Below are 23,705 nucleotides of genomic sequence, written 5' to 3'. Positions count from 1 at the left end.
TCTGTTCTTTTTGTTGCTTCCGGATCTGATGACGCGCTGCATCGGCGGCGCTCGGGAGATTGGTTCGAGGAGGCGTTTATTTTTGAGATCGCTGAATTCAATATCTGATATCTGTATCCATCTGAACGTAATGATTCGGAACATCTTGTAAACTGCACACTTCCCCTGTCAATCGTTCAGGGCCGAAGTAAACGTGGGTGGTCCGTGCGCGGGACACGGGGAAAGCTGTCCGTTCCGCCCAGGCCACCTCTTCTTCCCTTCTCCCACTTCTCTCCCACTTCCCCAGATCGCCATTCAATCCGATCACCCACACACCATGGCCGACGAAGAGGAGCGTCTCAAGGCCGAGAAGCTCGCGGCTGCCAAAAAACGGGTTGGTACTCCTTGTCCACCTCACGCGAGGACAGACAACATGCGCTGTTCCTGTTTTGTGTCTAGAACTAACCATCCCGGAACCTAACCGGAACAGGTCGCCCAACTGCAAAAACAAAAGAAGAAAGCCAACAAGAAGACCACCAGTACCGATTCGCCTAAGAAACCTGAATCGTCGAAAGATGCCGAACCTGCCAAACCTACCCCCGACGAAGCTGAAACCCCCGCACCACCACCGGAGGAGAAGCAAGAGCAGGAGCAGGAGCAGCAGCCCAAGTCTGGCGCGCAGGATGACGCACCAGCACCAGCAGAAGCAGCTCAACCAGAGCCCTCTCAGACCGAATCGGACTCTCAACCTGAACCTCAACCTGAACCCGAACAACAAGGACAGCCAGAACCGATCCCGGAGCGAGCAGAATCCCCCGTCGAACCAATGCCCGATGCCCCGACGTCACCCGGGCCAGAAATCGAACCGCAAAGTGCGACTCGACTAGACGCCCCGCGCGCATCCCACGGCCGACAGCCCTCGCTCTCGATCCAGTCGAAGATGCGGTCGTCGTCGTTCCGCAAGACGTCGGTGTCGCAGGGCAGCGTGTCTCCATCTCCGGTGGCGACGATCAAGTCGCCGTCGTTGCCGCCGTTGTCGGCAGACGGGGACTCCGTGCAGGAGGTGTATCGGAAGCAGTCGACGCGGATTGAGGAGCTGGAGAAAGAGAATAAGCGGTTAGAGAAGGAGTTGGAGGAGGGGACGGGTCGGTGGCGGAAGACAGAGGATCAGTTGGAGGATCTCCGCGAGTCGAGTGTCGATGCGGCAGAGTTGAAGGGTAAGCTGGAGAAGGCGGAGCAGAAGGTCGCGGAAATTGATGAGCTGGTGAGTAGTGAGCCCTCTTCTCGCATGTCGAATCAGCCCGCCGGATGGATGGGTGCATGGAGGTCTGGTCGCGAAGGGCGAGTGACTGACTGATTGGCTGGCTGGCTGACTATGATGATCACAGAAAGCCGAGATTGCGTCCCTGCAACGACAGAACTCGCATCTTCAAACGAAAACCCACCGCAACAACTCCGGCGCGTCCCCTGGAACGACTGAGTCCCCACCGTCGGATCTGGTGCAGCAATTGGAGTCGAAATCCGCTACGATCGAGGCGATGGAACTCGAAATCTCCAACCTGCGGGCGCAGCTTACCGAGCAGACGAGTTCAAACACTGCGCATGAGGAACAGATAGCGGCTCTGGAAGAGAAGCTCTCGCGCAGCGAAACCACCCTCGAGAAGACGCAGAACGAGCTCACAGATACCAAGACCGCGCTGACACGTGCGTCCGAGAAGGCCGTCAAGGAGGGTGTAGACAAGACGTCGACCGAAACGCTGATCAAGAACCTCGAGCGCGAAATCGAGGAACTGAAAACCGAAAAGACCGAATCTGAGAAGAAGATCGAAACGTTAGACAAGAAACTACAAGCCATGGGTAACCTCCATAAAGAGTCCGAAGCCCGACACTCCACGCGACTCCGCGAGAGCGAAAAAGTTGAGAAGGAAGCCACCGCGCTGCGCAAGAAACTCGCCAGCGTCGAGAACGAGAACCTCCGACTGAAAGAAGAGCAAGTCAAGAAACGCGAAGTCAGCGGCGGCGGCGGCGCTGACGACGACGCCATCGACGAGCTCGAGGACGAAGAGCGCTCCCGCCTCTCGCGCCGCATCCGCGAACTTGAAGGCGAAGTCTTCGACCTGCGCCGCGGCGTCTGGCAAGATCGCAAAGACGAACTCGCCGCCACCGGCCAAGATACTACCGACTTCGCACCGGACTCGGCCGCTGCCAACACCTTCGACGACGTCGACCTCGTCGGTGGCAGTCCCGAACACGCCCGGCGACGAAGCATGGTTCAGCACCAGCAGCAGCATTCGTCCTTCTCGACCGTACTCTCTAGCGGCATCGCCGCCTTCACCGGCAGCGGCAACACCTACGGCAACCGAGGCCGCGCGCCCTCGAACCAGCAACATCCTCCCGCCGCGCGAGGCAGCCTGGAACTCCTGTCAGAAGAGAACCTAGATGACGAGTTTGACGAGGCCGAGTTCGCGCGCGCCCAGGCTGAAGAGGAGGCGCGGAAACGCGTCGAATGGGTCCGCGAGATCAAGACCAAGTTGAAGGACTGGCAAGGGTGGCGCCTGGATCTGGTAGACAGCCGCGCGGGCGCTGAGGGCGCTGGTGTTGGGATGGGTGAGATTTTTGTGATTTAGCATTTTATTCCATGAATTGATGGTTCTTTCGTCTTTTGTTGTTCTTTTTTACTTTGTTTAGATATTCATGGGAGTCGGAGGGTTGGTTTGTGAGTTTAGGGGATTTCCAATGAATATACCTTTGTTCTTTTCTTTCCTCTTATTACTGATATCTACCCAGTCAGTTGGAATCTCATCTAACAAATCTTGAACCAAACAATAGCATATCTGGAATTCAGCTAACGATATGTATTTAGCGCTTGCTCTCACGACAATAAATGATCAATGGATATCCACGGGCGAGTTTTAAATCAGACCAAAAACAAAGAGAAATCAAGTTTATACCCGTACAATTGTACACACAAAATCGAAACACCAAAACCAAACTCAAAAGTTCTAAAAGACTCCAAGAAAGTTTGCCACGGACATCAAGCCCTTGACAAAGTCACAATACACCCAGAGAAAGAGAGAGAGAGAGATAAACCCAGCCAGCTAGCTCCCTCCTCATTCCTCCGCATGTTTCCCCGTCAAGACACCCTCGGACTTCCTCGCGCGTCTCCTTCCCATCAATTCAGTCGCCCATCCAGAAATCTGGTAGATCCAGCCCCCGGTGACGATGACACCGGAGACGGTATTAACGAGACGAATGAGCAGGGAGAGGAAGGAGGTGCGTTCCTCGCTGATCATCAGCAGGATAGGCTCGATGTTGTACTTGAAGAAGATACCGGGAACGAAGAAGGGGCTTTCGGGCAGCTCGTCGGCCTGGGTGGTTGCGGCGTATTGGTTCGTGAAGACGAGGTTCTTGGAGTTGGAGTGGGTTTGCTGCGAGGGAGGAGCGCCGGAGAAGATGTCTAGGGCGCGAGAGCCCTTCGAGTAGATGGTGGGGACGACGGAGAGGAAGTATTGGAATTTGTAGTAGTGGGATTCGGTGGAGGCGATGGTCTTGTCGAGAGGGTTGAGGAGGGTGGGGTAGTGAGGGCCGAAGGAGAGTTCGGTGATCATGTGCGTGAAGTTGAAGGCTACAGAGGGGTATGTTGTTAGTCTTTCTATCTTTATACCTTGTAAACTTGTGGGGAGGGAAGAGGATAGCATACTGCCGTGATCCAAATGCGGCGCGAAATCCCGATATCCATGGCCTCGAGCAGTGATATGGAAATCCCCTTGCACCTTATTACCCTCCAAGCTACCAAAGATGCGACACGAGTCGACTGCATCGCTCCGGCGCAGCTTCGGGCCCTTGGGGAACTTCTTGCGCGGGTTGCGACGCACCTCGCCCAGGACGTGGTGGACATGCGCGTCCTCCTCCTGCTGGGAGAGACGGTAGGCGTCCTCGTGACTGAGAGTCTGGTATTCGCCAGAGCCGTAGTTTCGCTTCTCCATCCACAGCTTCCAGCTAGTATTTTCCTTCTTGAGGAGCTCACCGGCAAGAATCCGGTCTCCCGCGGCGTCCTGGATGTTGATGTGCAGGGCGTCGCAGGGCATCTGGACGACGATGTCAAGGTTTAATTGAAGATCGTGCGAGACGCCCTTTTCGACGCTGAAGTGCTGGTTCTCGGTGCCTTTGAGCCAGGTGCGGAATTCCGAGAACGAGAAGATGGAGCAGACGACGAGGATCAGAACGGTCCATTGTCCGCCGCGGCGCGAGGGCGTGGTGTAGGAAGGCTTGGTTTTCGCTGATGGTTGGAAGGCGGGTTAGCATGCAGGTTAATATTCCTGAATGGCCTCGTAGTTCAATTGGAGACGTTAAAGTGATTCAATGGAGATAACGTACGAAAGGCATCGAATGTTTGCAAGCCGCCCTTCGAGCTGGGCTTTTCCCCGAATGCATCTTCATCCAGGCCATGCCCTGAGTACCCATTCATAACGAATCGAAGTCAGAGAGCAGGAACCGTAGCAAAACAATCAAGGCATGAATAAGGTAGTGAAAGGAAAGACGACAGGCGGGAAGTAGGTAAAGGAGTGGATGGGGATGAAGCAGGTGGTGCGGAGAGGAGAAACGACGGCCAGTTGAGGCCAAGTAGTCCACATCCCGCCCTTATCGATAACCTCCGCCCAGCTCGGTGGCCGGAAGAAACCACCAGTTTCTACGGAGTAGTTCGAGCCTAATTTCTTGCTCCGAATTACAGCAAATTCATATAAAAGTAGAATTCTCGTGTCAATCAATGTCTACAATTCTGTTCAGTGTATCTCGTAAGTGTATATGCATCAATGCTCCGGCTCTAACATAACCCATGCCATCTCCGCGCAATCCCCAAAGAGCACGAGTCGAATTAGAAAAGAGGAAGCAACGAAAGAAGAAAAAGATAAATATAAATATACATCTGGGTCCAGTGGAAGTCAACGTTCCACTGAGGAAAAAAAAAAAGGAATATATGCAATAAAAGAAAAAGAGAGTTAATGATAACGAGAGACAATGAGGATAGGCATGCAAAACACAGCTTCCAGGGTCGTAACAAAATCACAGCAACAGGCTTTCGGAAATGAAATCAACGAGAGACAGCAAACAGACATCGTGAGGAAGCATAGGAATGCTCAAGTAAGGGTATAGGATGGGCTTCCTGTCGTCCACCTCCTCAAGTTCAGATTCAATCATAACATGGTGCAAAGAAAAGAAAAATCACAAACGTTCCCGACCAGTGTATGCAACTTGATAGTCAAACAATTATTATTATTACAAATATGCAAGAAGTGTAAAGGGGGGCCAGAAAATGAAATAAAAGATGCAACGCTCGTCATCCGCTTTATTTAGTCCTCTGTATGCTAGTCAGTGGTCGTGTTCTTGTCGGAGTCGGTGGTCTTGCCGCTCACCAAGCTTGTCGCAGCTGCTGCCGTGGCGAGGTCGGGCTTTCCACTGATGCTCCTGGCGGCGACGCGAGGCAACGCCGATCCGGGCGTGGTGTTGGAGGTGCTGATGCCTCGCTTGCCGGGAGTAGACGGCGGTAGGCCGCTCACAGTGGAATGTCGCTTGCCAATGGGGTGTTTGACTGGAGACGTGCCGGACACATCTCGGCTGCGAACAAAGGCGCCATTCTTGAGGCTCGTGGCAGGAGGCTCGGGAAGCGGGCGACCCGATGACGGGTTGGAAAAGATGTTTCCACGTTTGGCCGGAGAATTTGTTCCCACGGTGTAGGTTCGGGGTCGTGGGGGCAGCTTGACTCCGGTGATAAATTCATGGCGAAGTGCTTCATGGGGGGTCATACGTCGAGCAGGATCCCAGCGCAGGCAACGAGCAATGAAGTCTAGGAAAGCATCGTCGTCGCATTTCAAGGACTGCCTGAGCTCCTTGGAACTCGGGCGTCGACGGCGACCCTTCGACGAGACCGTCAGTCTTGGTTTGCCAAGAGAATCGAAGAACAGCTTCTTCCGAGTGCTCTTCTCGATCAGGTGCTTCTCCGGAGGTCCGAACACCTCCATGATACAGGCAAGCTGCTCCTGCTCGTTCTCTCCGGGGAAAATCGGATACCCAGTAAAGAGCTCGGCCAGGATACAGCCGACACTCCACATGTCGATTGGCATGCCGTATGACATGCCCAGGATCACCTCTGGCGAGCGGTAGAATCGACTTTGAATGTAGGTGTACACCTTCTCGTTCTCGAAGCAACTCGAGCCAAAGTCAATCACTCTGATCTCGGAGCTCATCGGATGGCAAAGGAGAATGTTTTCCGGCTTAAGATCGCAATGAATCACTTTCTTGGCGTGCAACAGTACGAGACTGCCTAGGATCTGCTTCGTAAAGCGACGGATGAGTTTTAGAGAAAATCCCTTGAAATCGTGAGCCTTGATGAATTCGTAAAGATTCATGCCCAGAAGTTCAGTCGAGATGCACAAATGGCCGCGGAAATAAAAGCTCTGGGTGAAGTTGACCACGCTGTGACGGCGATGAGGATCCCATTCCTTGAGTTTTTGCAGAAGGTTCACCTCGATCAGAGCCTGCTGGTGGAATCGTTTCTTATTGCGGATGATTTTAACCGCGACAAGACCGCCGGTTTTGTGGTCAACACACCGCACGACCTGCCCAAAACTTCCCTTGCCCAGCACGTTGATCACTTCGTACCGATATGCGAGGTGATCACCGATAACGATGTTGTAATCGCCGCGATCGTCATCATAGCCGAAATTGGCAGCCTGAGAATTGAGGTCACCCACATGCTTCTTGGCATGTTGCGTGCCACAGAAATAGATGTCTTTGAAGTCGATGATTTCTCCGCGTTCAAAGATGTTCAAGCCCGCCATCCGGAGAGCCTGCCCGGGGGTTACGCGTTCTTGAGGAGCAGATTTGTTGCGGAGTTCATCCAGTTCCTTGGCGGCGTGCTCAAAGTCTTTGCGTCGACTACCAAGCTTGCGCATCTCCTCATCAGCAAGTTGGACATCAGAATCCTTGACAGGATCGGTCGATGTTGAGTGGGCTCCAGCATTTGATTTCGCAGAGTTGAGGATCTTGTGAACGGGCGAGAGTATGGAAGATGCGGAACGATGTTGCAGAGTGTCACTTTCTCCGGACTCGTTGGATGGGCTTGGCTCCAATGCAAGGCTCTGCTCACTGCTGACACTGGGTTTCCTCAATGCCGGATTTGCCATGTTCATCATGGAAGACTGCCTCCTTGTCTTGAGGTAAGACGTCTTCAGAGTCGGACTGGTATTCTTGGTCGTCGATAAATTGCTCCAGGTTGAAGACGCCGGGATCTTCGGAGGCGGCATAGGATCCCGCTTTTTCGGATCGGTCGTTGCTGCATCAGGAGGCGGTTGGGGCTTGGAGGCACTGCGCTGCCGGGGCACTACAATCTTGTTGCGGACTGACGATCCGGACGTGCTGTTATTGTCAGCATCGGATGAGGTGGAGAGTTGGCTGACAGTTTCCGCGTTGGAAGACAAGGCAGAAGACTGGGTTTGCGGGCGTGGACCGGTCAGTTTGTGCGGTTGCGCTGGTCGAGGGGAATAGTCGGCGCTGGGCTTCTGGCGAAGGTAGTTGAGATCACTGTTGCTCTTCGGCAGCGTGTATGATATGTAGGGAGAAACCGCTCTTGCGCCGGCTGGTGTGTTCTCGAATCCTCCCAGGGCACTGGAGCTACTGGCGGTCCTCAGGGTGTGAGGCACAGAGGTGCTGACTACGAAGTGCGCAGTGCTGCTTCTGGCCTGAGTTCGCGGCGCCGTGTCATCATCATCCTGGACAGAGAAAAAGTTCGCTTTCGACGCTGTCAAAGGCGTACTAGGCGTCTTGGACGTGATTTGGCCTGTTGGAGTGTGCGATTTAGCTTCCTCTTCTCTTTCACGCAGCGCTTCGATTTTCGTTGTCATCGGCGTTCCCAGTGGCAGCAGGTTCAAAGGCGGGAGCTTGAGTGGCTGCAAATTCTTCTTAGCGAGGCTACCAGATGCCCTTGGTTTAGCCTCGGGTGTTTTCATAGCCCGTCGCGTAGTAGCAGAATCCGAAGCGTCGTCCTCCGTTGCGCTTGCTTGCTGGTTGGTGTCCGAATCTGTATCGGTTCTAGATTTGAGAAGATGGATATCCAGCGGTAGACTGGTCTTGCGGGGAGCAGAAAAGTTTGGTTGATCAATTTCACTCTTGGGGGACTCGTACGCCTTAGGGATCGCCGGTACAGGAGGTACCTCCTCATCGGTCGTCGCATGCTCAGTACGAGGCTTAGGAGTCGGCAGCCGCGACGAGGACGAGACTTGGGATAGGCGATGCTGTAGAGAGCCTTGCGAGTTTCGCGCCGAGTTATAACTTGTATTGGATGACAAAGACAAGCCAGAGCTATACGATTTCCGGTTGGGGTCCGGGGTGGTTCTGGTCGAAGAAGGGGTCACGCTCTTGCGGGGGATCATGGAAGGCGACTGGGCGCTGGAGCGAGGACGAAGAGGCAGAGGGTCTGTTTGGGTGGGAGGAGTATATGGCAGAGGCATTGGATGTGTTTGAGGCGCCGTCGACATGCGCTTCATTCGCCGCGCATCGGTGGGACTGATTGTGCGAGCGCCCAGGCCCGTCGCATGCGGCGGCATAGCCGACACGCGCTTCGCTGAGGCCGGAGTCGTTGCCGTATCCGCGGCGTTCTTGATTGGCGTTCGGACAGCATTCGTGGAGGACGACCGAGAATGATCTGGAACGCTAGAAGTTGCCAAGAAGCTTTCCCCGGGCTCTCTACTAGGGGGTTGCAGTGACTTCGCCTTCATGTTTCGTGCGTTCGCCGTAAGCTTCGAGCGATCCGTGGAGCCAGCGTCGGCATGCTGTGTTCGTGGACTGAGAAAATTTGCTTGGTCAAATTGGGATTGTGCGGTATTAGCACTGGCCTTCCTGGCCGACAGACTCTGCCGTCTGGCAGAGCCAGCTGTCGGGATAGAGCCGGGTCCTATCGATTTGCGAGGAGCTCGCTGCGCTGGAGTGCTGGTCACCCCGGGCTGAACAATACTCTGTCGACGACTTCGGCTTGCTGCATACGAGGGAGTTCGAGTGGATGCCACGTCGGCCGATGCGTTTTGATTTGACACGCTCTTCCTTCGGGTAGAATTACTCCTCAAGCGTCCAGACACGCCATTTCCGTGGCTGGTCGGCCACGGATCGTGTTTCGGGGGATCAGGACCTGATCCCCCGCTTCGCGGCATTGGGAAATGGTTCAAGCTCGGCTCCGCGACGATGCTGTTGTGGAAGTCGTCGAAATTGACCGGCGCAAGGAAATCCGCGTTTTCGGGGGGGGTTTGGTTGTCTTCCATTTTTGGGAAAGTACCCATGCTGGTCGATCGGAGGCTGATGCGGGAGTTGTTGCTTTGCGTGGAATCATTTGTGGAATCGATTGACGAGTTACCGGAGTGAAAGAAGGAGCCGGATGTAATGCTGTGGAAAGAAAATGTGGGTTAGAACCTCCGAAAGCCCTAAATCATCGAGCTGCATGCAGTCTTACGGGGGGAAATGACGGTGAGGTCAGGGGAGACGGAGTGGCGGCGAGAACAAAGGAGCACTTCCAACAGCGGACAACTTACTTTCTCCGGGATGGTTCCTGCGGTCGCGGGCCCTGGGGTGCCTTCTGATCCCGTATCGATAACCTCCTTCTGTTCATCACACTTATACGAGAACCCGGACCGGTCTTAGGAGTTTGGGAGGATGCGTCGGATAGGAGGGTGGTGGAGGAGTGTTTGTTCAATCGTCGTCTTGTAGGTCCTTCTGCTAAATCGCCACGAACGTTAGTCTTGACGGCTTCAACAACCCATCTGGTCACCATCACATGGCATCCAAGCCGAGCTTACCTCCTGAGCCCGAGTCGTCATTTCGCGAGGGACTGGAGGAATTCGAATAATCTTTACGCGACGATCCCTTCCCTAGAGCTGGCTGGGACGGTAGCTGTCCTGGCATCATCGAAGTCCGACAGAGATAATCCCGAAGGTGTAGGAGACAGGCCTCGGGCGGGATCGAAAATGAAAAATTATAGGGGATTCCAAGTGGAAACCCAATCGCAATGGCATTCAGGAGTCAACGGTCTCTCGCTATTCAAACAAAGGAGAGCCTTGACCAACACCGTCGCGCGACCCATCAATGGACGTTACCGGTCCATTGCGGGGATCAAGAACAGGAATGACCGTTCTAGGGGAGCGATGGGTTTATTGGGGGAAAGGAGATGGTGAGCAGTTGATAATGGAAGGAATGAAGATATTGGAAAATTGGTGGTTTTTTTTTATTTTTCCCAGCTTGTCCGAAATCTCTAGAGGGGTGGAGAAATAGGAGTTATCAGCGCTGGAGCGGACGGTGGTGTGCAGAGGAGAAAGTCTGCCTGGGGCAACACTTTCGGGAGGAAAGTTACGGGCGTGACGGAGTATAGACGGTCCAGAAATTGAGGACGATCCGGAGAACGCTGTCAGTGGTACTCTGGTACTCTGGCGAGGCGATAAAAAATGAAGGGGAAAAAAAAAAAACACAAAGACAAAGAAATAGAAGTGACGAAGAAAAAAATAAAAAAAATTCCACACGGACAAGAAAGACGTCAACAACAACCATAACTAACTAATAATTAAAAGCGGTGGAGTCCTCGTCCTTCCACCGAGACTGGTAAACAACGTTGAAGAGCCTAAGGGTTAAGGCTGCCCCCCCTGCTCCTTTTTGCGGATGCCCCCGTCCGCGTTGGGCATAGCTCCTGCAAACAGCCCAAACATGCTCGGGCGGAAGAAATACCCACTCGCCTGATCGACGGTACGGAGGCCGTATTCGACGTATCTTCCTCCTGCCCGGGAGCTCGGTCTGGTAATGGTAAGATTACCGCCCTCCGCCTGCATGTGCTTCCCGCTTGCAACGACACTTTAATCTCCCCCCCTCTCCCTCTCTCCGCCGAACGGAAATGTCTCTTCTTTCCTTCCCTCCCCCTCGTCGCTGCCGTGGCCAGATGTTGTTATCATGGATAAATTCACCGATGACGCCGTCGTCAACCGCAACGAACATATTCCCGTAACTTCGGTCGGGCAGCAATCTCACGGCTCTTCTTCCGCTGAAACTTCGGCGGGTCACCGACGCTCCACCTCGAGCGGCGGTCCCTCTCTGCAGGATAAATTGTTTGCGAAGTATGTTGCTCCTTTGATGCCTTACATTTGCCACGCAGCGCCATTGTTTATTGATATTGACCGTGTTTCAGGCTGCTGCAACAAGTCATTCCCGCCGAGGACGTGGACGATGAATCTACATCGGCCGACCGACATGCCGGTGCCGATGCCAAGCGACCCGCCTTCAGTCTACCGGTGATGGCGAACAACTTCCGCAGATTCAATGCCAGGTAAATCAAACTCTCGGTGCGTAGTGTTTAAGATGATTTGAAGACTGAGATCCGTGGCAGAATCGGGATTGTCTTCTCCTTCCAGAACCAACTGGAGCGCCTGTTCAGTTGGAAACAATCGTCTCATACATTTTCATTCCTCTTTGTATATTCCTTCGTATGTCTGGATCCTCATTTGCTCGTCATCATCCCCATCGCATCGATCTTGCTCTTTGTGATGGTCCCCGCCTTTTTGGCGCGACATCCCCCGCCCCCATCGACTTCGACATCAAGCATTACACCGTACTACTCGTACCACGGACCAGCGCTTGCGCCGGCAAAGACCATCAAGCCAGCCTCGGAAACTTCCAAGGACTTCTTTCGGAACATGAGGGACCTGCAGAATGTTATGGCCGATTTCTCTGATATGCACGACGCGACTGTCTCGGTCTTTGCGCCCTTGACCAACTTCTCAAATGAGAAACTGTCCTCGAATGTCTTTCTTCTATGCACGATCGTTACCGTTCTGCTGTTCATATGCGCCCACTTCTTCCCGTGGCGGTACATCCTTCTAGTTGGCGGTAATGCGGCCGTCCTGTCTAGCCACCCAAGTCTCCAGGACTTTATCCAGGGTGTGATAGGTGAACTGGCGGACCACTCCGCGGACCAATCCTCCGGATCCAACTTCGTCAAGAAAGACGCCTCGGATCTATTAGGACTACCCCCTACGCCATCTGCCACCATGTCTCTCCTGGGCTCGCTAACTGATATTTCCCTGCATTCATTCCCGGAGGAACGGGAAGTCGAGATCTTTGAAATCCAGTATCGATCTCTTGCCCCGTTTTCCGAATCACAATGGGAGCACTTCGTCTTCAGTCCGATGCCTTACGACCCGTTATCTCCACTCCGCATTGCAGGCGACCGACCCAAAGGATGTCGGTTCTTCGAGGATGTCCGAGCTCCTCAGGGCTGGGCCTGGAAGAGTAAGAAATGGGAGCTGGATTTGGATTGCCGTGAGTGGGTCGTGGAGCGCATGATCACGGGTGTCGGGTTCGAGGTGTCAGCAAGCGACTCGGAAAGCCCTTTGTCGAATGAGGAAGTTGGGGGCTGGGTTTGGGATCTTCCGTCCACGGTATCTCCTAAGAATGAGGATGAAATGACCACGACGTTGGGGTACGATGACTACGAGCAATCGGAGCAAAGGTCCTCCTCGAAAGGAGAGAGTAAGAAAGGAAAGAAGAAAGGGAAGGGACGAGCCTCACAGGACTACGAAGAGAAGGGGGGCATTGGATCCAACGCAATGGGAGAATGGCGGAGAAGACGATGGGCTCGGATTGTGCATCGCGTAAGTATGCCAACTGAGCAGGGGAAGCCTCGAAGCTTGGACGAGGTCAAAGAGGAGTAGCTGGTTCTTCTTTTTCTCTTTGAGCGTCAGCGTTACGAGTTGAGACGGAATTTAATGTATAAATTGTATATCTCAAAATGAGACCATGGACCGTAAGGAATGTGAACGAGCTGATGTAGGAGATGCTACAGGTCATGTAAATCGTCGTTGAGCAAAGAAAAAGCTCCCTACATTAAAATATAAAACGGCTGTGGAAAGCTTGGCAGGTTGCAACCTCAGGCATTCATTCAATACGTTCGCGATTGTCGCTATATTTCGCCACAGGATCGTTCCATATATCCTTCCTTTGATTCACGCCTTCTTTCAAAGCTTATACACAATCTTGTAACCCGAGATCTTACCCTCCCGATGCTCTTGGAAGCCACCAGCCACCGACTTCAGGCCCTGATACACCTTCGGCTCGCTAGGTTTGATAGTCCCTTGACTCAACCACCCGGGCAATTTCTCAAAGAGCTCACTACCCAGCTCGTGATCATGTTTCGAAGTCTACAAGGCATTCAAAAAACCCACAAGTTAGCCTACCAATATCAAGAGCTCCCCAAAACCACAGGACAGAAAGACGAAAGACAGAAGAGAACTTACCGGCCAATAAAACTCCCCATATCGATGCTCCTTTAAGAAAGCCGTCCAAACCAAAACATCACTGACATGGGTCTGTGTCGAAACGTTCTGAGTATGTGCCTTGCCCGGACGGACCGTGCAAATCCAGTTTTCTCCCGAGGAGGCCTGTGAAGCGAGCGTTGAGGACGATTCGTTGCCGATGGTGTCGAACGCGTAACGGAGGTTCGGCGCCGCGGCATGGATCTTCCCGATGACTTGCTCATCGCGGTAGTCAAAGACGCGTTTGGCGCCGTAGGAGCGAACTAAGTCTGCGTGACGGGGACTGCAGGTTGCGATTACCTCGAGGCCATGGAGGGAAGCGAGTTGGACGGTGTAGAGACCGACACTGGCTGGGGGGTTGGTGGATTTAACGTTAGTAGATGGTGGATATATTTGCGCTAGGATGTGGAGGTTTCGGACATACAACTTCCACCCCAGACGAGAATGCTCGTTCCGGTCTTGTTGCGGTCGATGTTGAGAGAGTCTTTCGAGTACAGGGCCAGCCATGCGGTCGTGGCTGCGAGAGGCACGGTGCTGGCATGCTCTCTGGATAGCCCGGCAGGGAGCTTGAAGCAGATCTTCTCGTCGGCTAGACTGTAGGTGCTGTAGCCTCCGAGTCCTTTGAACTCGCCTTGAATGATTGGTAAAGTTAGCATGACATTCATACACAGATTTGAATGTAAAATGTGAACACCTACCTCCCCAGATCAACCCAGCAACGACATCGCCTTTCACCAGTCGCGTTACGCCGTCTCCCAGTTTGACTACCTCGCCAACAAAATCGCATCCCAGCACGGCGCCGTCACCGAAGGCATTGGAGTCAAACGCTTGGACTAGAAGATATGAGTCTCAGCTCTACCAATCTTTCTCTCTTCAGTTCAAATGGAAACCTCATACCATCCGTAGGGTTCTGCGCTACATGAGACAGCTTCACAAGGACCTGTCCACTGGCCGGGGAAGGGACGGGTAGATCCTCCAGCACCAACTTCGGGGATCCGCCTTCCGGCACGCGCACCACGAGGGAGGTGTTCGATTGTTCTGCCATTATGATGAGGATGAGGGTTTTCGGAGGGGAAATCCCTGAAATACAACGAATCGCGCGGTAGGAATACGAGGACTATTTATCTAGATTCTGCATAACTAACTAGAACATCTGTTTAGTCAACTGACGTCAGGCTTCCCCGCGCTGACAAATGCAATTCTTGAGCTGCAGAATCAACAGCCGATGCCATCTGACGGTGCAAGAGAAGTCGTTCATTATACTTCCGCTCGAAGAAAGCTCTCCAATCAGTTCTTAAACCTCAAGGGCTGCAGCAAGACCACTAAACATTAAACCCCGCTTGTCTGGGACCCCCCGCACCACCCTATCTAAGCTATGTGTCCAGGATCAAGATGCTTGCTAGTGTTTTGTGACCGCGTGGATATGCATAAATACCCTCCGCTTAAGAGAGTTGACACTGTTTGGTGCAGTAGTATATCTGCCTCAACAAAGCATTAAATCAGGCTTGCTGCGCAGAAGAGATGGGCTTGCAACAAACATTTCCAAGTGTCGACAAGGCAAACAGAGTTGTCAATGGCAACCTCTCGTCCATTCTCATGCAAAGGAGACAGCTCATTTTTGTCGTTTTTGGGGAAAGCGACCGGCCAATGAATCAGATAAAGCTGTTTTGGATCAATTATTAGCAGCGTTATAACACGAAGCAGATATTGCATACGTCAAAGTAATCAAGCTTGAGTTCTTCCAGCGTCTCATCGAGAGTTGTTCCTATATCCTCTGGGTGGTGCGAGCTGCCAGAAAGTCAATTCAACTGTCGGTTAGAGAATGCATGGTCACTGACTTGTTCCATAATTTAGAAGTCTTAGTCCGGTTAGGTAGCTAAATTCTTAAGGGAATGACGATCTTCACTCACAATAAAGACATCTTCTCTCTTGAGACCAGGAATCTCTTTGAATGCTTTTTGAATGCCTTGAGCGACTTCTGGCTGATTCTCATAGCTTCAGGTGGTTAGAGCTGGTTGTCACGTAATAGATCAGGATCAGTTACACTTTGGCCAGATCCTATCAAGAAGATGTTAACAGTTTACTTTTTGAAAGGGAGTTATATTCTGTTACCAGATGACGATATCCAGCCTTCAGAGCCTCGTACACCCCAGAAGATACCTCTCCGGGCGAGGACTGCCAAGTTCCATAGCCTAATTTCCTGCAATTTGATTAGGGTAAATGGGCCAAGGTTTCTTTGTGACGAACATACGGGATGGTTTGCCCAGAGATCAAAGTAGCTCGGTTGCCAAATGACATTCTTGAATGTATTCGAGTAAATCGTGAATGGAAGTGATGTGTTCCGGGATCAGTACTTTCGAACCTTGAGCTGATGAAGTCGGGGGCAACGAATTTATAGACGCGACCGAGAGACTTTTGACGACATATACACAAGGAGGTTTTCTTCCGCGCAATGGACCCTCAATGGAGAACCAGCCGATTCATTGGGGCTCACCGTGGGCCAATCATTATCACTTGACGTATTTTTGATCTCTTTTAGTATCCGACTGATTGATGATCACGATCGACCAGGCAACTCCGACTGAGCGTATGTTTAACGGATTCAGGGCTTCGGACGACCGGAGAACAGCTGAGGCGAGCCCGGCCATACGATCTCCGGCTGTGGTACCTAGATCCTAGCCCTCAATTTGTGCTCTGTGTGTACTTGCTGGGGACAACCTTACCCCAGAATCGATGTTGGGCGTATGTCGAGCTCTTTGGGGCAATCTCACGAATCATACGACAGAATACCATTGCATCAACGCTCGTCACCTAAGACTATAAATCCCACGAGATAGAGCGCGGCTTTCCCAATTCACTTCGTCAGATTACTAGATTTCAAAGACTCTTATGCTCTAATATACTCCAACTCGGCTCATCTTCCGACAGGAATCATTCACTTTTGCAATGGCGACCATGAATCATCACAATGCCCCTCACCCATTCGACCCCATGCAGCCGGGAGAGATTCGCCTAGTTGTGGCAATTCTTCGTGCTGCCCTGCCCGGCATTCCTCTTCGTTTTAGGACAATAGACGTGCAGAAGCCGATCAAAAGCAATATCATACCTTTTATCGAGGCCGAGCGCCTCAACAGACCTCTTCTGGATGTTCCTCGACCGACACGTCTGCTCTTCTCTTACTTCCATCGAGTCGATAATGGTGTCTTCATCAAAGCCTTGATCAAAATGAACGACCGCAAGGTTGTGTCAATGAAGGAGCTTCCTGCTGGAGTTCAAGGTCCTGCCGATGTGGACGAGCTCATCGAGATGGAGGAGCTTTGCCTCAAGCATCCTGCCATTATCCAGGAAATTGAGAAAATGCAGCTACCTCCTGGAATGAGCGTCTGCACTGATCCTTGGGTTTACGGCACTGACTCCGACTCCGAAAATCGCCGACTGTTTCAATGTTACATGTATATCGTTCCTGTGGACGATCCTCAGAGTAACCATTACTCTCTTCCATGCATGCGACTTCTCCCCTGTGTTCGATGCGACTACAAAGCAATTCATCCGGATCGACAACATGCCGACAGGGTTTGATCACAAAACCCGGGAGACCCAGCCATGGAAGCCTGTGAAAGCGGTCGAGTACGCACCACGATCTGTTGGACGAGCCCGTTCGCCAGGACCTGAAGCCTTATATTGTACAGCAGCCGCAGGGACCATCATTCCCAGCTGACGGTCACCTTGTGTCCTGGCAGAAGTGGCGGTTCCGCGTCGGTTTCAACGTACGTGAGGGCATGGTTCTCTACAATGTCACCTACGATGAACGCAATGTGTTCTATCGTCTCTCGCTCTCCGAAATGACTGTCCCCTATGTTGATCCGCAAAAGCCTTACCACCGGAAACAAGCATTCGACGTTGGTGATGTCGGCCTTGGAATCACTTGCAACCAACTAAGCTTGGGGTGTGACTGCCTTGGTCATATCAAATACTTTGACGGCCACCGAACAGATTCTAAAGGAAATGCCGTCACATTGAAGAACGTCATTTGTCTTCACAAGCAAGATGGTGGGATTCTTCATAATCACAGCAACTACCGCAACGGAATTGCCACTGTTGTACGTAACTGTCAGCTTGTTGTGCAGATGATCTGTACAGTTTCCAATTATGAGTATGTCTTTGCTTGGGTCTTTGATCAAGCGGGTGGCATTGAATTTGAGGTTCACACAACTGGTATTCTTTCAACCATGCCAATCGATACCTCAAATGATATCACGGTCCCTTGGTCCACTAATGTTGGCCCCGGCGTTTCTGCTCCAAACCACCAACATGTCTTCTCCTTGCGAATTGACCCAGCCATTGATGGTTTTAATAATACTGTGGTCTACGAAGATAGTATAGCGCTGCCAAAGGAAATTGGGGTTGCCGATCCATACGGAGTTGGCTACATTGCTGCAAGCTCGATCATTGAGCAAAGCGGACATGCAGAGACGGATATCTACAAATCTCGAACTTTCAAGATTCGGAATGACAATGTCATCAACAAGGTCAGCGGTCGCCCGGTTGCGTACAAGATTCAAACCATCGCAAGCCAGCCGATGTTAATGGCAACCGAGTCGTTCAATCGCAAACGTGCACTATTTGCCGAACACCCTATCTGGGTTACCAAGTATCGTGACAATGAGCTTTATGCAGCTGGAGTGTTTACAAACCAAAGCACATCTTCCAACCCCGGTCTCGAAACTTGGGCTGGTCGTGGTGAAAATGTAAAGAACGCCGATCTTGTTTTCTGGCATACGTTCACGTTGACGCACAATTCTCGACCCGAGGATTTCCCTGTTATGGCAGTTGAGCGGATCAGTGTACACCTCAAGTCATCCGGCTTCTTCGAGAAGAATCCCGCTCTTGATGTTCCCCAGTCAAACCAGGAATTCAACAAGTCCAGCTTGCATGACAACAAAAACAACGGGCCTAGCAAGGCGTGCTGTGGAAAATTGTAAAATCTCTCTGATAGTCAAGGAATCTAGGATTCAATACGGAACTTAAGATGTTAGGTTTTCATGAAATCCAAGGAATGTTGAATAGATCCTTCAGTATGACCGTTCGTTATGTTTGTTTTCTGTGGCAAGAAGCATATCAATACTAGCTTGAACCGATGTTAAGCTGCGTGAAAATGACTTGTAGCCAAAAAACTCTTTTTCTGGGAAAATATTCTAATAATCAAGTCTCTTTCTCTCTATTCTATCGTCAAAATCTTGAGATCAGTTTATTCCACCAGTCCTTCTAGAACACATCTTATGACTTTCCTCTAGCAACCGATGTACATGTGGTTCAGAAATACTCCACAGCGGTAACTCTGTAATGTAGATACTGTTGCCATCTGTCAGGTTTCCTCGAAGAAATTGAATGTTTTACATTTACATCGAGCACAAGGCTTCTTTGCAAAATAGCTCTAGACTCAAACTTCCATTTCTAAAATTATTCAGATTATTTCAAGTACATGAGACTTATGCCGACCTCATAGCGCGCTCAACCTAGCTGAATCCTGAAGTGCTTGCTCGATAATATAGGTAGCTTGAAGCAGAGTGTCTTCATGCATTCGCTTGGCCACAACCTGCAGACCAACAGGCAGCCCCTGAGATGTCGCTGCCGAATAATCCTCCAGCATTTTCTTTTCCAAATCATTTTTTGCGTCATAAATTTGGTCCGAAAAGTTAAGTAGATCCCATCCACGAATAAAGCTCGAGGCTGGTAAAGCAATCGCTGGGTATTGAAGCAGGTTCCAAATGGCCGTATATCTCTAGTAAGGGTACGCGCCAAGGGGCGGCGCAGTACTCAGCGTAACGGGGGCCAAAACAACATCAACACTAGCCTCATTCCAATGCGAATTATATTTCTGACGGAACTGGTCGCGAGCAGCTTTTCGCCCCTGCATTGTACCAGAAACGAGTTTTGCACTCTCTTTGCATATGGATGAATCTGGGGGGTGGGTCGAAGCTATTGCTAGTATAAGTCAACAACATAATTCAATTGATAATGGCTTTCATTGTCGTCTTGCTCGATATCTCATCACCATGTCCCCCTTTATTGAGAATTTTGTGATGGGATCTGAGAGCCTAGTCCATGAGCCTTCCGTACATACTTGCTGACACATAGAAGCGTTTTGTTCTGCATCCCTAGTATCTATATCGCTCTTACCGGCCTTAGAGCGGGTGGTGGGCGAGCGAGTTCGCAGGAAATAGCGGCTTTGACTAATAGGTTTGTTGGAAGTGCCCGACGACCATGAGAACTCACGATTAATGTCGAATCGTAGTATTCTATATGGTGTCTATACTGTTGCATGATGGTGTGCTGGGTCTGTCTTGAACCATTTGAAACCAGAATGGACCACGTGAGCAATCATCAATACGACATTTTCTAAATATTATGGCCATCCGACTTCTTCATTTGCAGAGTCATTGGGGGTATCGGTTACCCTATTTATGTTAGATCACTATGGTACTATGACCGAGTGGGAGGGCAGGTTTACCCTCTTCTAGGTTCGAAATTCGCTCCACCGTCGTTCTAGAACTTCACTACTGGCACTCTACTAGCTGGTGTGGTCCTCAGTATATGTGCTGCTCTGCTATGGACAACATCCGGGTTCATCCAGTTTGCTTATCAAGAGGAGAAATACAAGGCTATGGTGATTATTCACTTCTTTCGCTCGCCCCGTCCCCATGCTAAAATGACACATTTACAGTATATCACCTTGCAATGGATCCTCACTTCAAGCGGAAGTACAGTAGGTGCTCTGATCGCATTTGGCGCCAAAATGACTGGCGGCGAACAGCCTGGTGTATCTAGTGCTGTCTATATTGCATTCATTGTGGTCATGACCGTGTAAGACGCCATCGGCCCAAATTCAATCAATTTGTTGAATACATACTGACTGGAGTCATTTCAAAGCGCGATCGTTGGGGCATCCATTTTCATAATCGATCCAGGGAATGTTGTTCGAGATGATGGCCGACATATTGCTACATTTGAAAAGGCAACAGTCAAAAGAGAGGTCTTGGGTGTTCTATCTGTGATAACTGATCCGAAGATTATAATTATTCTGCCGGCCATGTTTGTTGCTGAAATGTGCTTAGCGATGACCAGCAACATCAACGGTTTGTTCTTGCTTCTTGGTGGGTGTTTCGAATGTTTTACGACTAACCTCAACTTGGCAGCTTACTACTTCAATATACGAACGCGAACCCTGAATAACGTGCTATTCCAAGCAATAATGATATCGACTCCGCTTTTACTCGGCTATATACTCAATAATGAATATGTCAAACCCCGAAAGCTGCGCGGTGTAATGGGCACTACCTTCGTGGCCTTGATTACCATGGGTGCTACCTGTAGCCTTCTTGCCTGGATAATGAAAAATCAAGTCAATCAAGAGGGGTCATTCTCCGTCGATTGGACCGATAGCAGCTTTGCTGCAGGTCTGGTCCTTTATATCCTATTCGGCATTGTTTACGGGTGCTTCCAGGTTCATGTCTAATGGACACTTGCTGCACTGACAAATGACCCAGCTCTTTGCGCCCGCTACGCCGGTGCATTTAAAGGTACAGTTAGTCTGGGTATGTGTGTGTCATTCACGGTGGACTCCTAGGGAATGTCCTTCCGAGATCAGATTATTATGCAGCTGGCACTATACCTCGCAGGTATCTTCGGTCTGTACTATGCAATAATCGTCTATGTCCGGCAAACAAACTACTTCGTCGAAGAAGGTGTTATTGTACCAACAGAGATGGAGAACACTTTGGAACAAGGAGAAGAATGAAACAGCCCAAGAACAGCTTGATAGCAAGGGACAGCCCACGTGAAAAGGGAATATAGTCTTTGCTTTCTCATTTAGTAAAGAGAGGTTTCTTTTGTTGTTTGTTTTTCTTTAGGAGAATAAAGTCATCGTGACGAGTTGACGCGTCATTTAAACCATCGACACAAAATTCTGACAAGCTAGAGCACAGAGATGCGTAGGTCTCAGATCCCCAATTATCTCTGAAACACATTTCCCACAAACTCGATATTACCATAGTCATGTTATCTCAAGCGCTTGCCTCGATTCTGAAGTGGAGAGAGTAGCGGAACTAGCAATTAGGAAATCAGAGAGACGCCTAGCACATGCGCAAACAACAGCATCTTCTGATCGGTCTCTCGCTGGACGAGAAGCTTGCAGTGAAGAACTTCCTAGACGATAATTTCTAGTTACGTGTGGTGGTACAAAAAGAAGCCCCATTACCTTACGCGACAACAAAGAAACCAGAAAGAAATCACGTCGGGAATAGATGCTGGCCATCAAGAAAGCATGACCCAAGCACGCGACCGTCTGGAAGAAGGGCTGGATTGGGCAAGAAAACAGTACCTTAAAGTTTGGCAACGACTATGTTATTTTGATTGTTATACCTCTGGTCATCCCTTGAATCGTGCAATCCAGTGCCTTCGAGAGGATCCCAAGTGGTACTTGTCGGAAACCCTACGCAGGGACTGCGCTAGACGAGGGGTCTACTGCGGTCGCCAGTGCGGATGCTGTGAGCGATCAAGGAGTACTGTTAGGCCTCTGGCTCTGGGTCATTGTACGCTGGCCTGTCAGTGTTGTATCGGCTACCAAGGGTTCGAGGAGGAGATAAATCACAACTTTGAATCGGGTCGCCCTCCGATTGACGTGATGGCCATGGATGACGAATGCTTTTGTCTGGGGACCACCAATAATGCAATGATCTGCTCCACGAGCGGGTTTTTGAAAGGTTGAGATATTGCAGATAGAGTACAGCCACGAATTGATGTTTTTGCTCTCACTAAGACCAAGTATGAAAGCTTTGTAGAAGTATCCATTTTCCATTCGTATGAACTGATTTCCATACAGCATCACTCTTTCCTTCATGGCGCAGTTTATCTGACTGCTTCTCTTTTCCCAAATCTTCGATCGTTCGATTGCATCTAGGTAGGTGACCCACTACCTTGCTAATATTCAACGGTCATTGAGTATTAATACAGCACACAAAACTACCATTTCGACATACAACCTCCCTCGATGGGCAAGCAAATACCATTCACATACGATGAACTGTCCGAAGCAAGCCAAAGCGACCCCTGGGCCACTTCGTGCGGCTCTCCAAAACGATTCAAGCTGCTAATATTGAGTGCCATTTCCTCGTGCGTGACGCCAATGATCTTTAATGCCGTCGCAGACATCTCGCTCTGTTGCTGTTAGTACAGAGCGGCGTCCTAGAAGAAGGAATGAAGCAAGAAGGAAGCATACATAGATCGCCCCTGGTGCAACAGCATTAACTCGAATGCCTGCTGGGCCTCCCTCTGTTGCCGCATGCTTGGTCAATCCCAGCAACGCATGCTTGCTTGCTGTGTATGCTGGCATGAGCGGCTGCGTCATGTACGCGTTGACGGAGGCGATGTTGACAATAGATCCCTTTGATTTCTGTCTCAGCATCTGCTGCATCTCATACTTGCAACATAAGGCGGTGCCCGTAAGGTTTACGTCGAGTAATCTTCTCCAATAGTCCTCGTCGAAATCAACCAACGTAGTCTTGTCCGGAATCATGGCAGCGTTGTTGACCGCCACATCAATTCTTCCGAAGGCCTTGACGGTCTCCGAAATGAGGCTTTGAACATCTCCTGACTTGGAGATGTTGGTTTGCACAAACCGGACATCGCCCATAGAGGATAGCTCCTCCGCCGTCTGCGCACCCTCCGCTTTTAAATCAGCTATAATCACTTTGGCTCCGGCTCGCAAGAACACCGATGCGGTTGCTTTGCCCATGCCTTGCGTACCGCCCGTGATGATCGCGGTTTTGTTCCTCAGGACAGGAAAGATGGGGGCTTCGGGGACTGGTTTGGGGACAGAGCTCGTGGCTACGAAACGAAATACACGAGGAGCCCAAGTTGATTGAACGAGACGGCCTCTTGACCGAAAAGAAAACCGATACATTTTGTACATATTTTATTCGACTAGCTCTCAGGGCTCGGATTCGGTAAGAATATAGTTAGCTGAAGCGCAGCCAGATAGAGACTTTCGTTAGACAATTGGTTTTGTATCTGGGTTCTCTTGGATCGGCGTCTGCTAAAGGGTTGTCTTGAGGGGCTATCTTGAGGGGACGTCTGTGCCAGGAATGATCGACTTCTTATAAGATTTGACATCAAATCAAGGTTACCCTAGCCATCATGGATTTAACAAAACCTAATCCGGCGCTCAGTCGCGAAAAAGTTTGATTAACAAACATTTATCATATCTTGAAATCAGGGTTCAGACAGCCAGGTTAGTGGGGTTAACAGTAAATCTACACTCACTAACCTTGCTCTGGGCAGCATAGTGTGCCAAGCAGAGTTGGAACCTTCAACAGCTATCAGAAATTAATC

The 23,705-nt window shown here is 50.7% G+C and overlaps 8 protein-coding genes across 8 annotated transcripts; 4 read left to right on the top strand and 4 right to left on the bottom strand.

The window, feature by feature from the left end:
* Positions 1-316: 316 nt before the first annotated feature.
* Positions 317-2,606, top strand: KD926_000173 (uncharacterized protein; the record flags this gene model as incomplete). Its single annotated transcript, XM_053104103.1, has 3 exons — positions 317-373; positions 470-1,243; positions 1,368-2,606. 3 exons carry the CDS (start codon positions 317-319, stop codon positions 2,604-2,606), a joined length of 2,070 nt encoding a protein of 689 aa, XP_052952592.1.
* A 483-nt stretch (positions 2,607-3,089) lies between these two features.
* Positions 3,090-4,447, bottom strand: KD926_000172 (putative COPII-coated vesicle protein; the record flags this gene model as incomplete). Its single annotated transcript, XM_053104102.1, has 3 exons — positions 3,090-3,604; positions 3,680-4,258; positions 4,357-4,447. 3 exons carry the CDS (start codon positions 4,445-4,447, stop codon positions 3,090-3,092), a joined length of 1,185 nt encoding a protein of 394 aa, XP_052952591.1.
* Positions 4,448-5,345: 898 nt separating this feature from the next.
* On the bottom strand, positions 5,346-9,927 carry KD926_000171 (putative protein kinase; the record flags this gene model as incomplete). The annotated part of the gene is made up of 3 exons (XM_053104101.1): positions 5,346-9,411; positions 9,558-9,741; positions 9,822-9,927. 3 exons carry the CDS (start codon positions 9,925-9,927, stop codon positions 5,346-5,348), a joined length of 4,356 nt encoding a protein of 1,451 aa, XP_052952590.1.
* A 1,032-nt stretch (positions 9,928-10,959) lies between these two features.
* Positions 10,960-12,716, top strand: KD926_000170 (PEX28-32 family peroxisomal membrane protein; the record flags this gene model as incomplete). The annotated part of the gene is made up of 3 exons (XM_053104100.1): positions 10,960-11,123; positions 11,195-11,332; positions 11,393-12,716. The coding sequence occupies 3 exons, from the start codon at positions 10,960-10,962 to the stop codon at positions 12,714-12,716; spliced, it is 1,626 nt and encodes a 541-aa protein (XP_052952589.1).
* Positions 12,717-13,019: 303 nt separating this feature from the next.
* On the bottom strand, positions 13,020-14,361 carry KD926_000169 (zinc-binding alcohol dehydrogenase family protein; the record flags this gene model as incomplete). Its single annotated transcript, XM_053104099.1, has 5 exons — positions 13,020-13,202; positions 13,299-13,666; positions 13,741-13,947; positions 14,015-14,149; positions 14,214-14,361. The coding sequence occupies 5 exons, from the start codon at positions 14,359-14,361 to the stop codon at positions 13,020-13,022; spliced, it is 1,041 nt and encodes a 346-aa protein (XP_052952588.1).
* A 1,901-nt stretch (positions 14,362-16,262) lies between these two features.
* KD926_000168 (uncharacterized protein) lies at positions 16,263-18,298 on the top strand (the record flags this gene model as incomplete). Its single annotated transcript, XM_053104098.1, has 2 exons — positions 16,263-16,889; positions 16,937-18,298. 2 exons carry the CDS (start codon positions 16,263-16,265, stop codon positions 18,296-18,298), a joined length of 1,989 nt encoding a protein of 662 aa, XP_052952587.1.
* Positions 18,299-19,680: 1,382 nt separating this feature from the next.
* KD926_000167 (MFS general substrate transporter) lies at positions 19,681-21,114 on the top strand (the record flags this gene model as incomplete). Its single annotated transcript, XM_053104097.1, has 7 exons — positions 19,681-19,689; positions 19,867-19,983; positions 20,041-20,180; positions 20,247-20,452; positions 20,513-20,820; positions 20,864-20,896; positions 20,944-21,114. 7 exons carry the CDS (start codon positions 19,681-19,683, stop codon positions 21,112-21,114), a joined length of 984 nt encoding a protein of 327 aa, XP_052952586.1.
* A 769-nt stretch (positions 21,115-21,883) lies between these two features.
* On the bottom strand, positions 21,884-23,277 carry KD926_000166 (SDR family NAD(P)-dependent oxidoreductase; the record flags this gene model as incomplete). Its single annotated transcript, XM_053104096.1, has 3 exons — positions 21,884-21,912; positions 22,355-22,532; positions 22,594-23,277. The coding sequence occupies 3 exons, from the start codon at positions 23,275-23,277 to the stop codon at positions 21,884-21,886; spliced, it is 891 nt and encodes a 296-aa protein (XP_052952585.1).
* Positions 23,278-23,705: the final 428 nt, after the last annotated feature.

This window comes from Aspergillus affinis (assembly GCF_023601865.1).
Source record: "Aspergillus affinis strain CMG 70 chromosome Unknown NODE_104_length_129409_cov_87_598545, whole genome shotgun sequence".
Taxonomy (NCBI): domain Eukaryota; kingdom Fungi; phylum Ascomycota; class Eurotiomycetes; order Eurotiales; family Aspergillaceae; genus Aspergillus; species Aspergillus affinis.
Note: the sequence above shows the minus strand (reverse complement) of the source record. Positions and strands in the feature narration are given on the sequence as shown.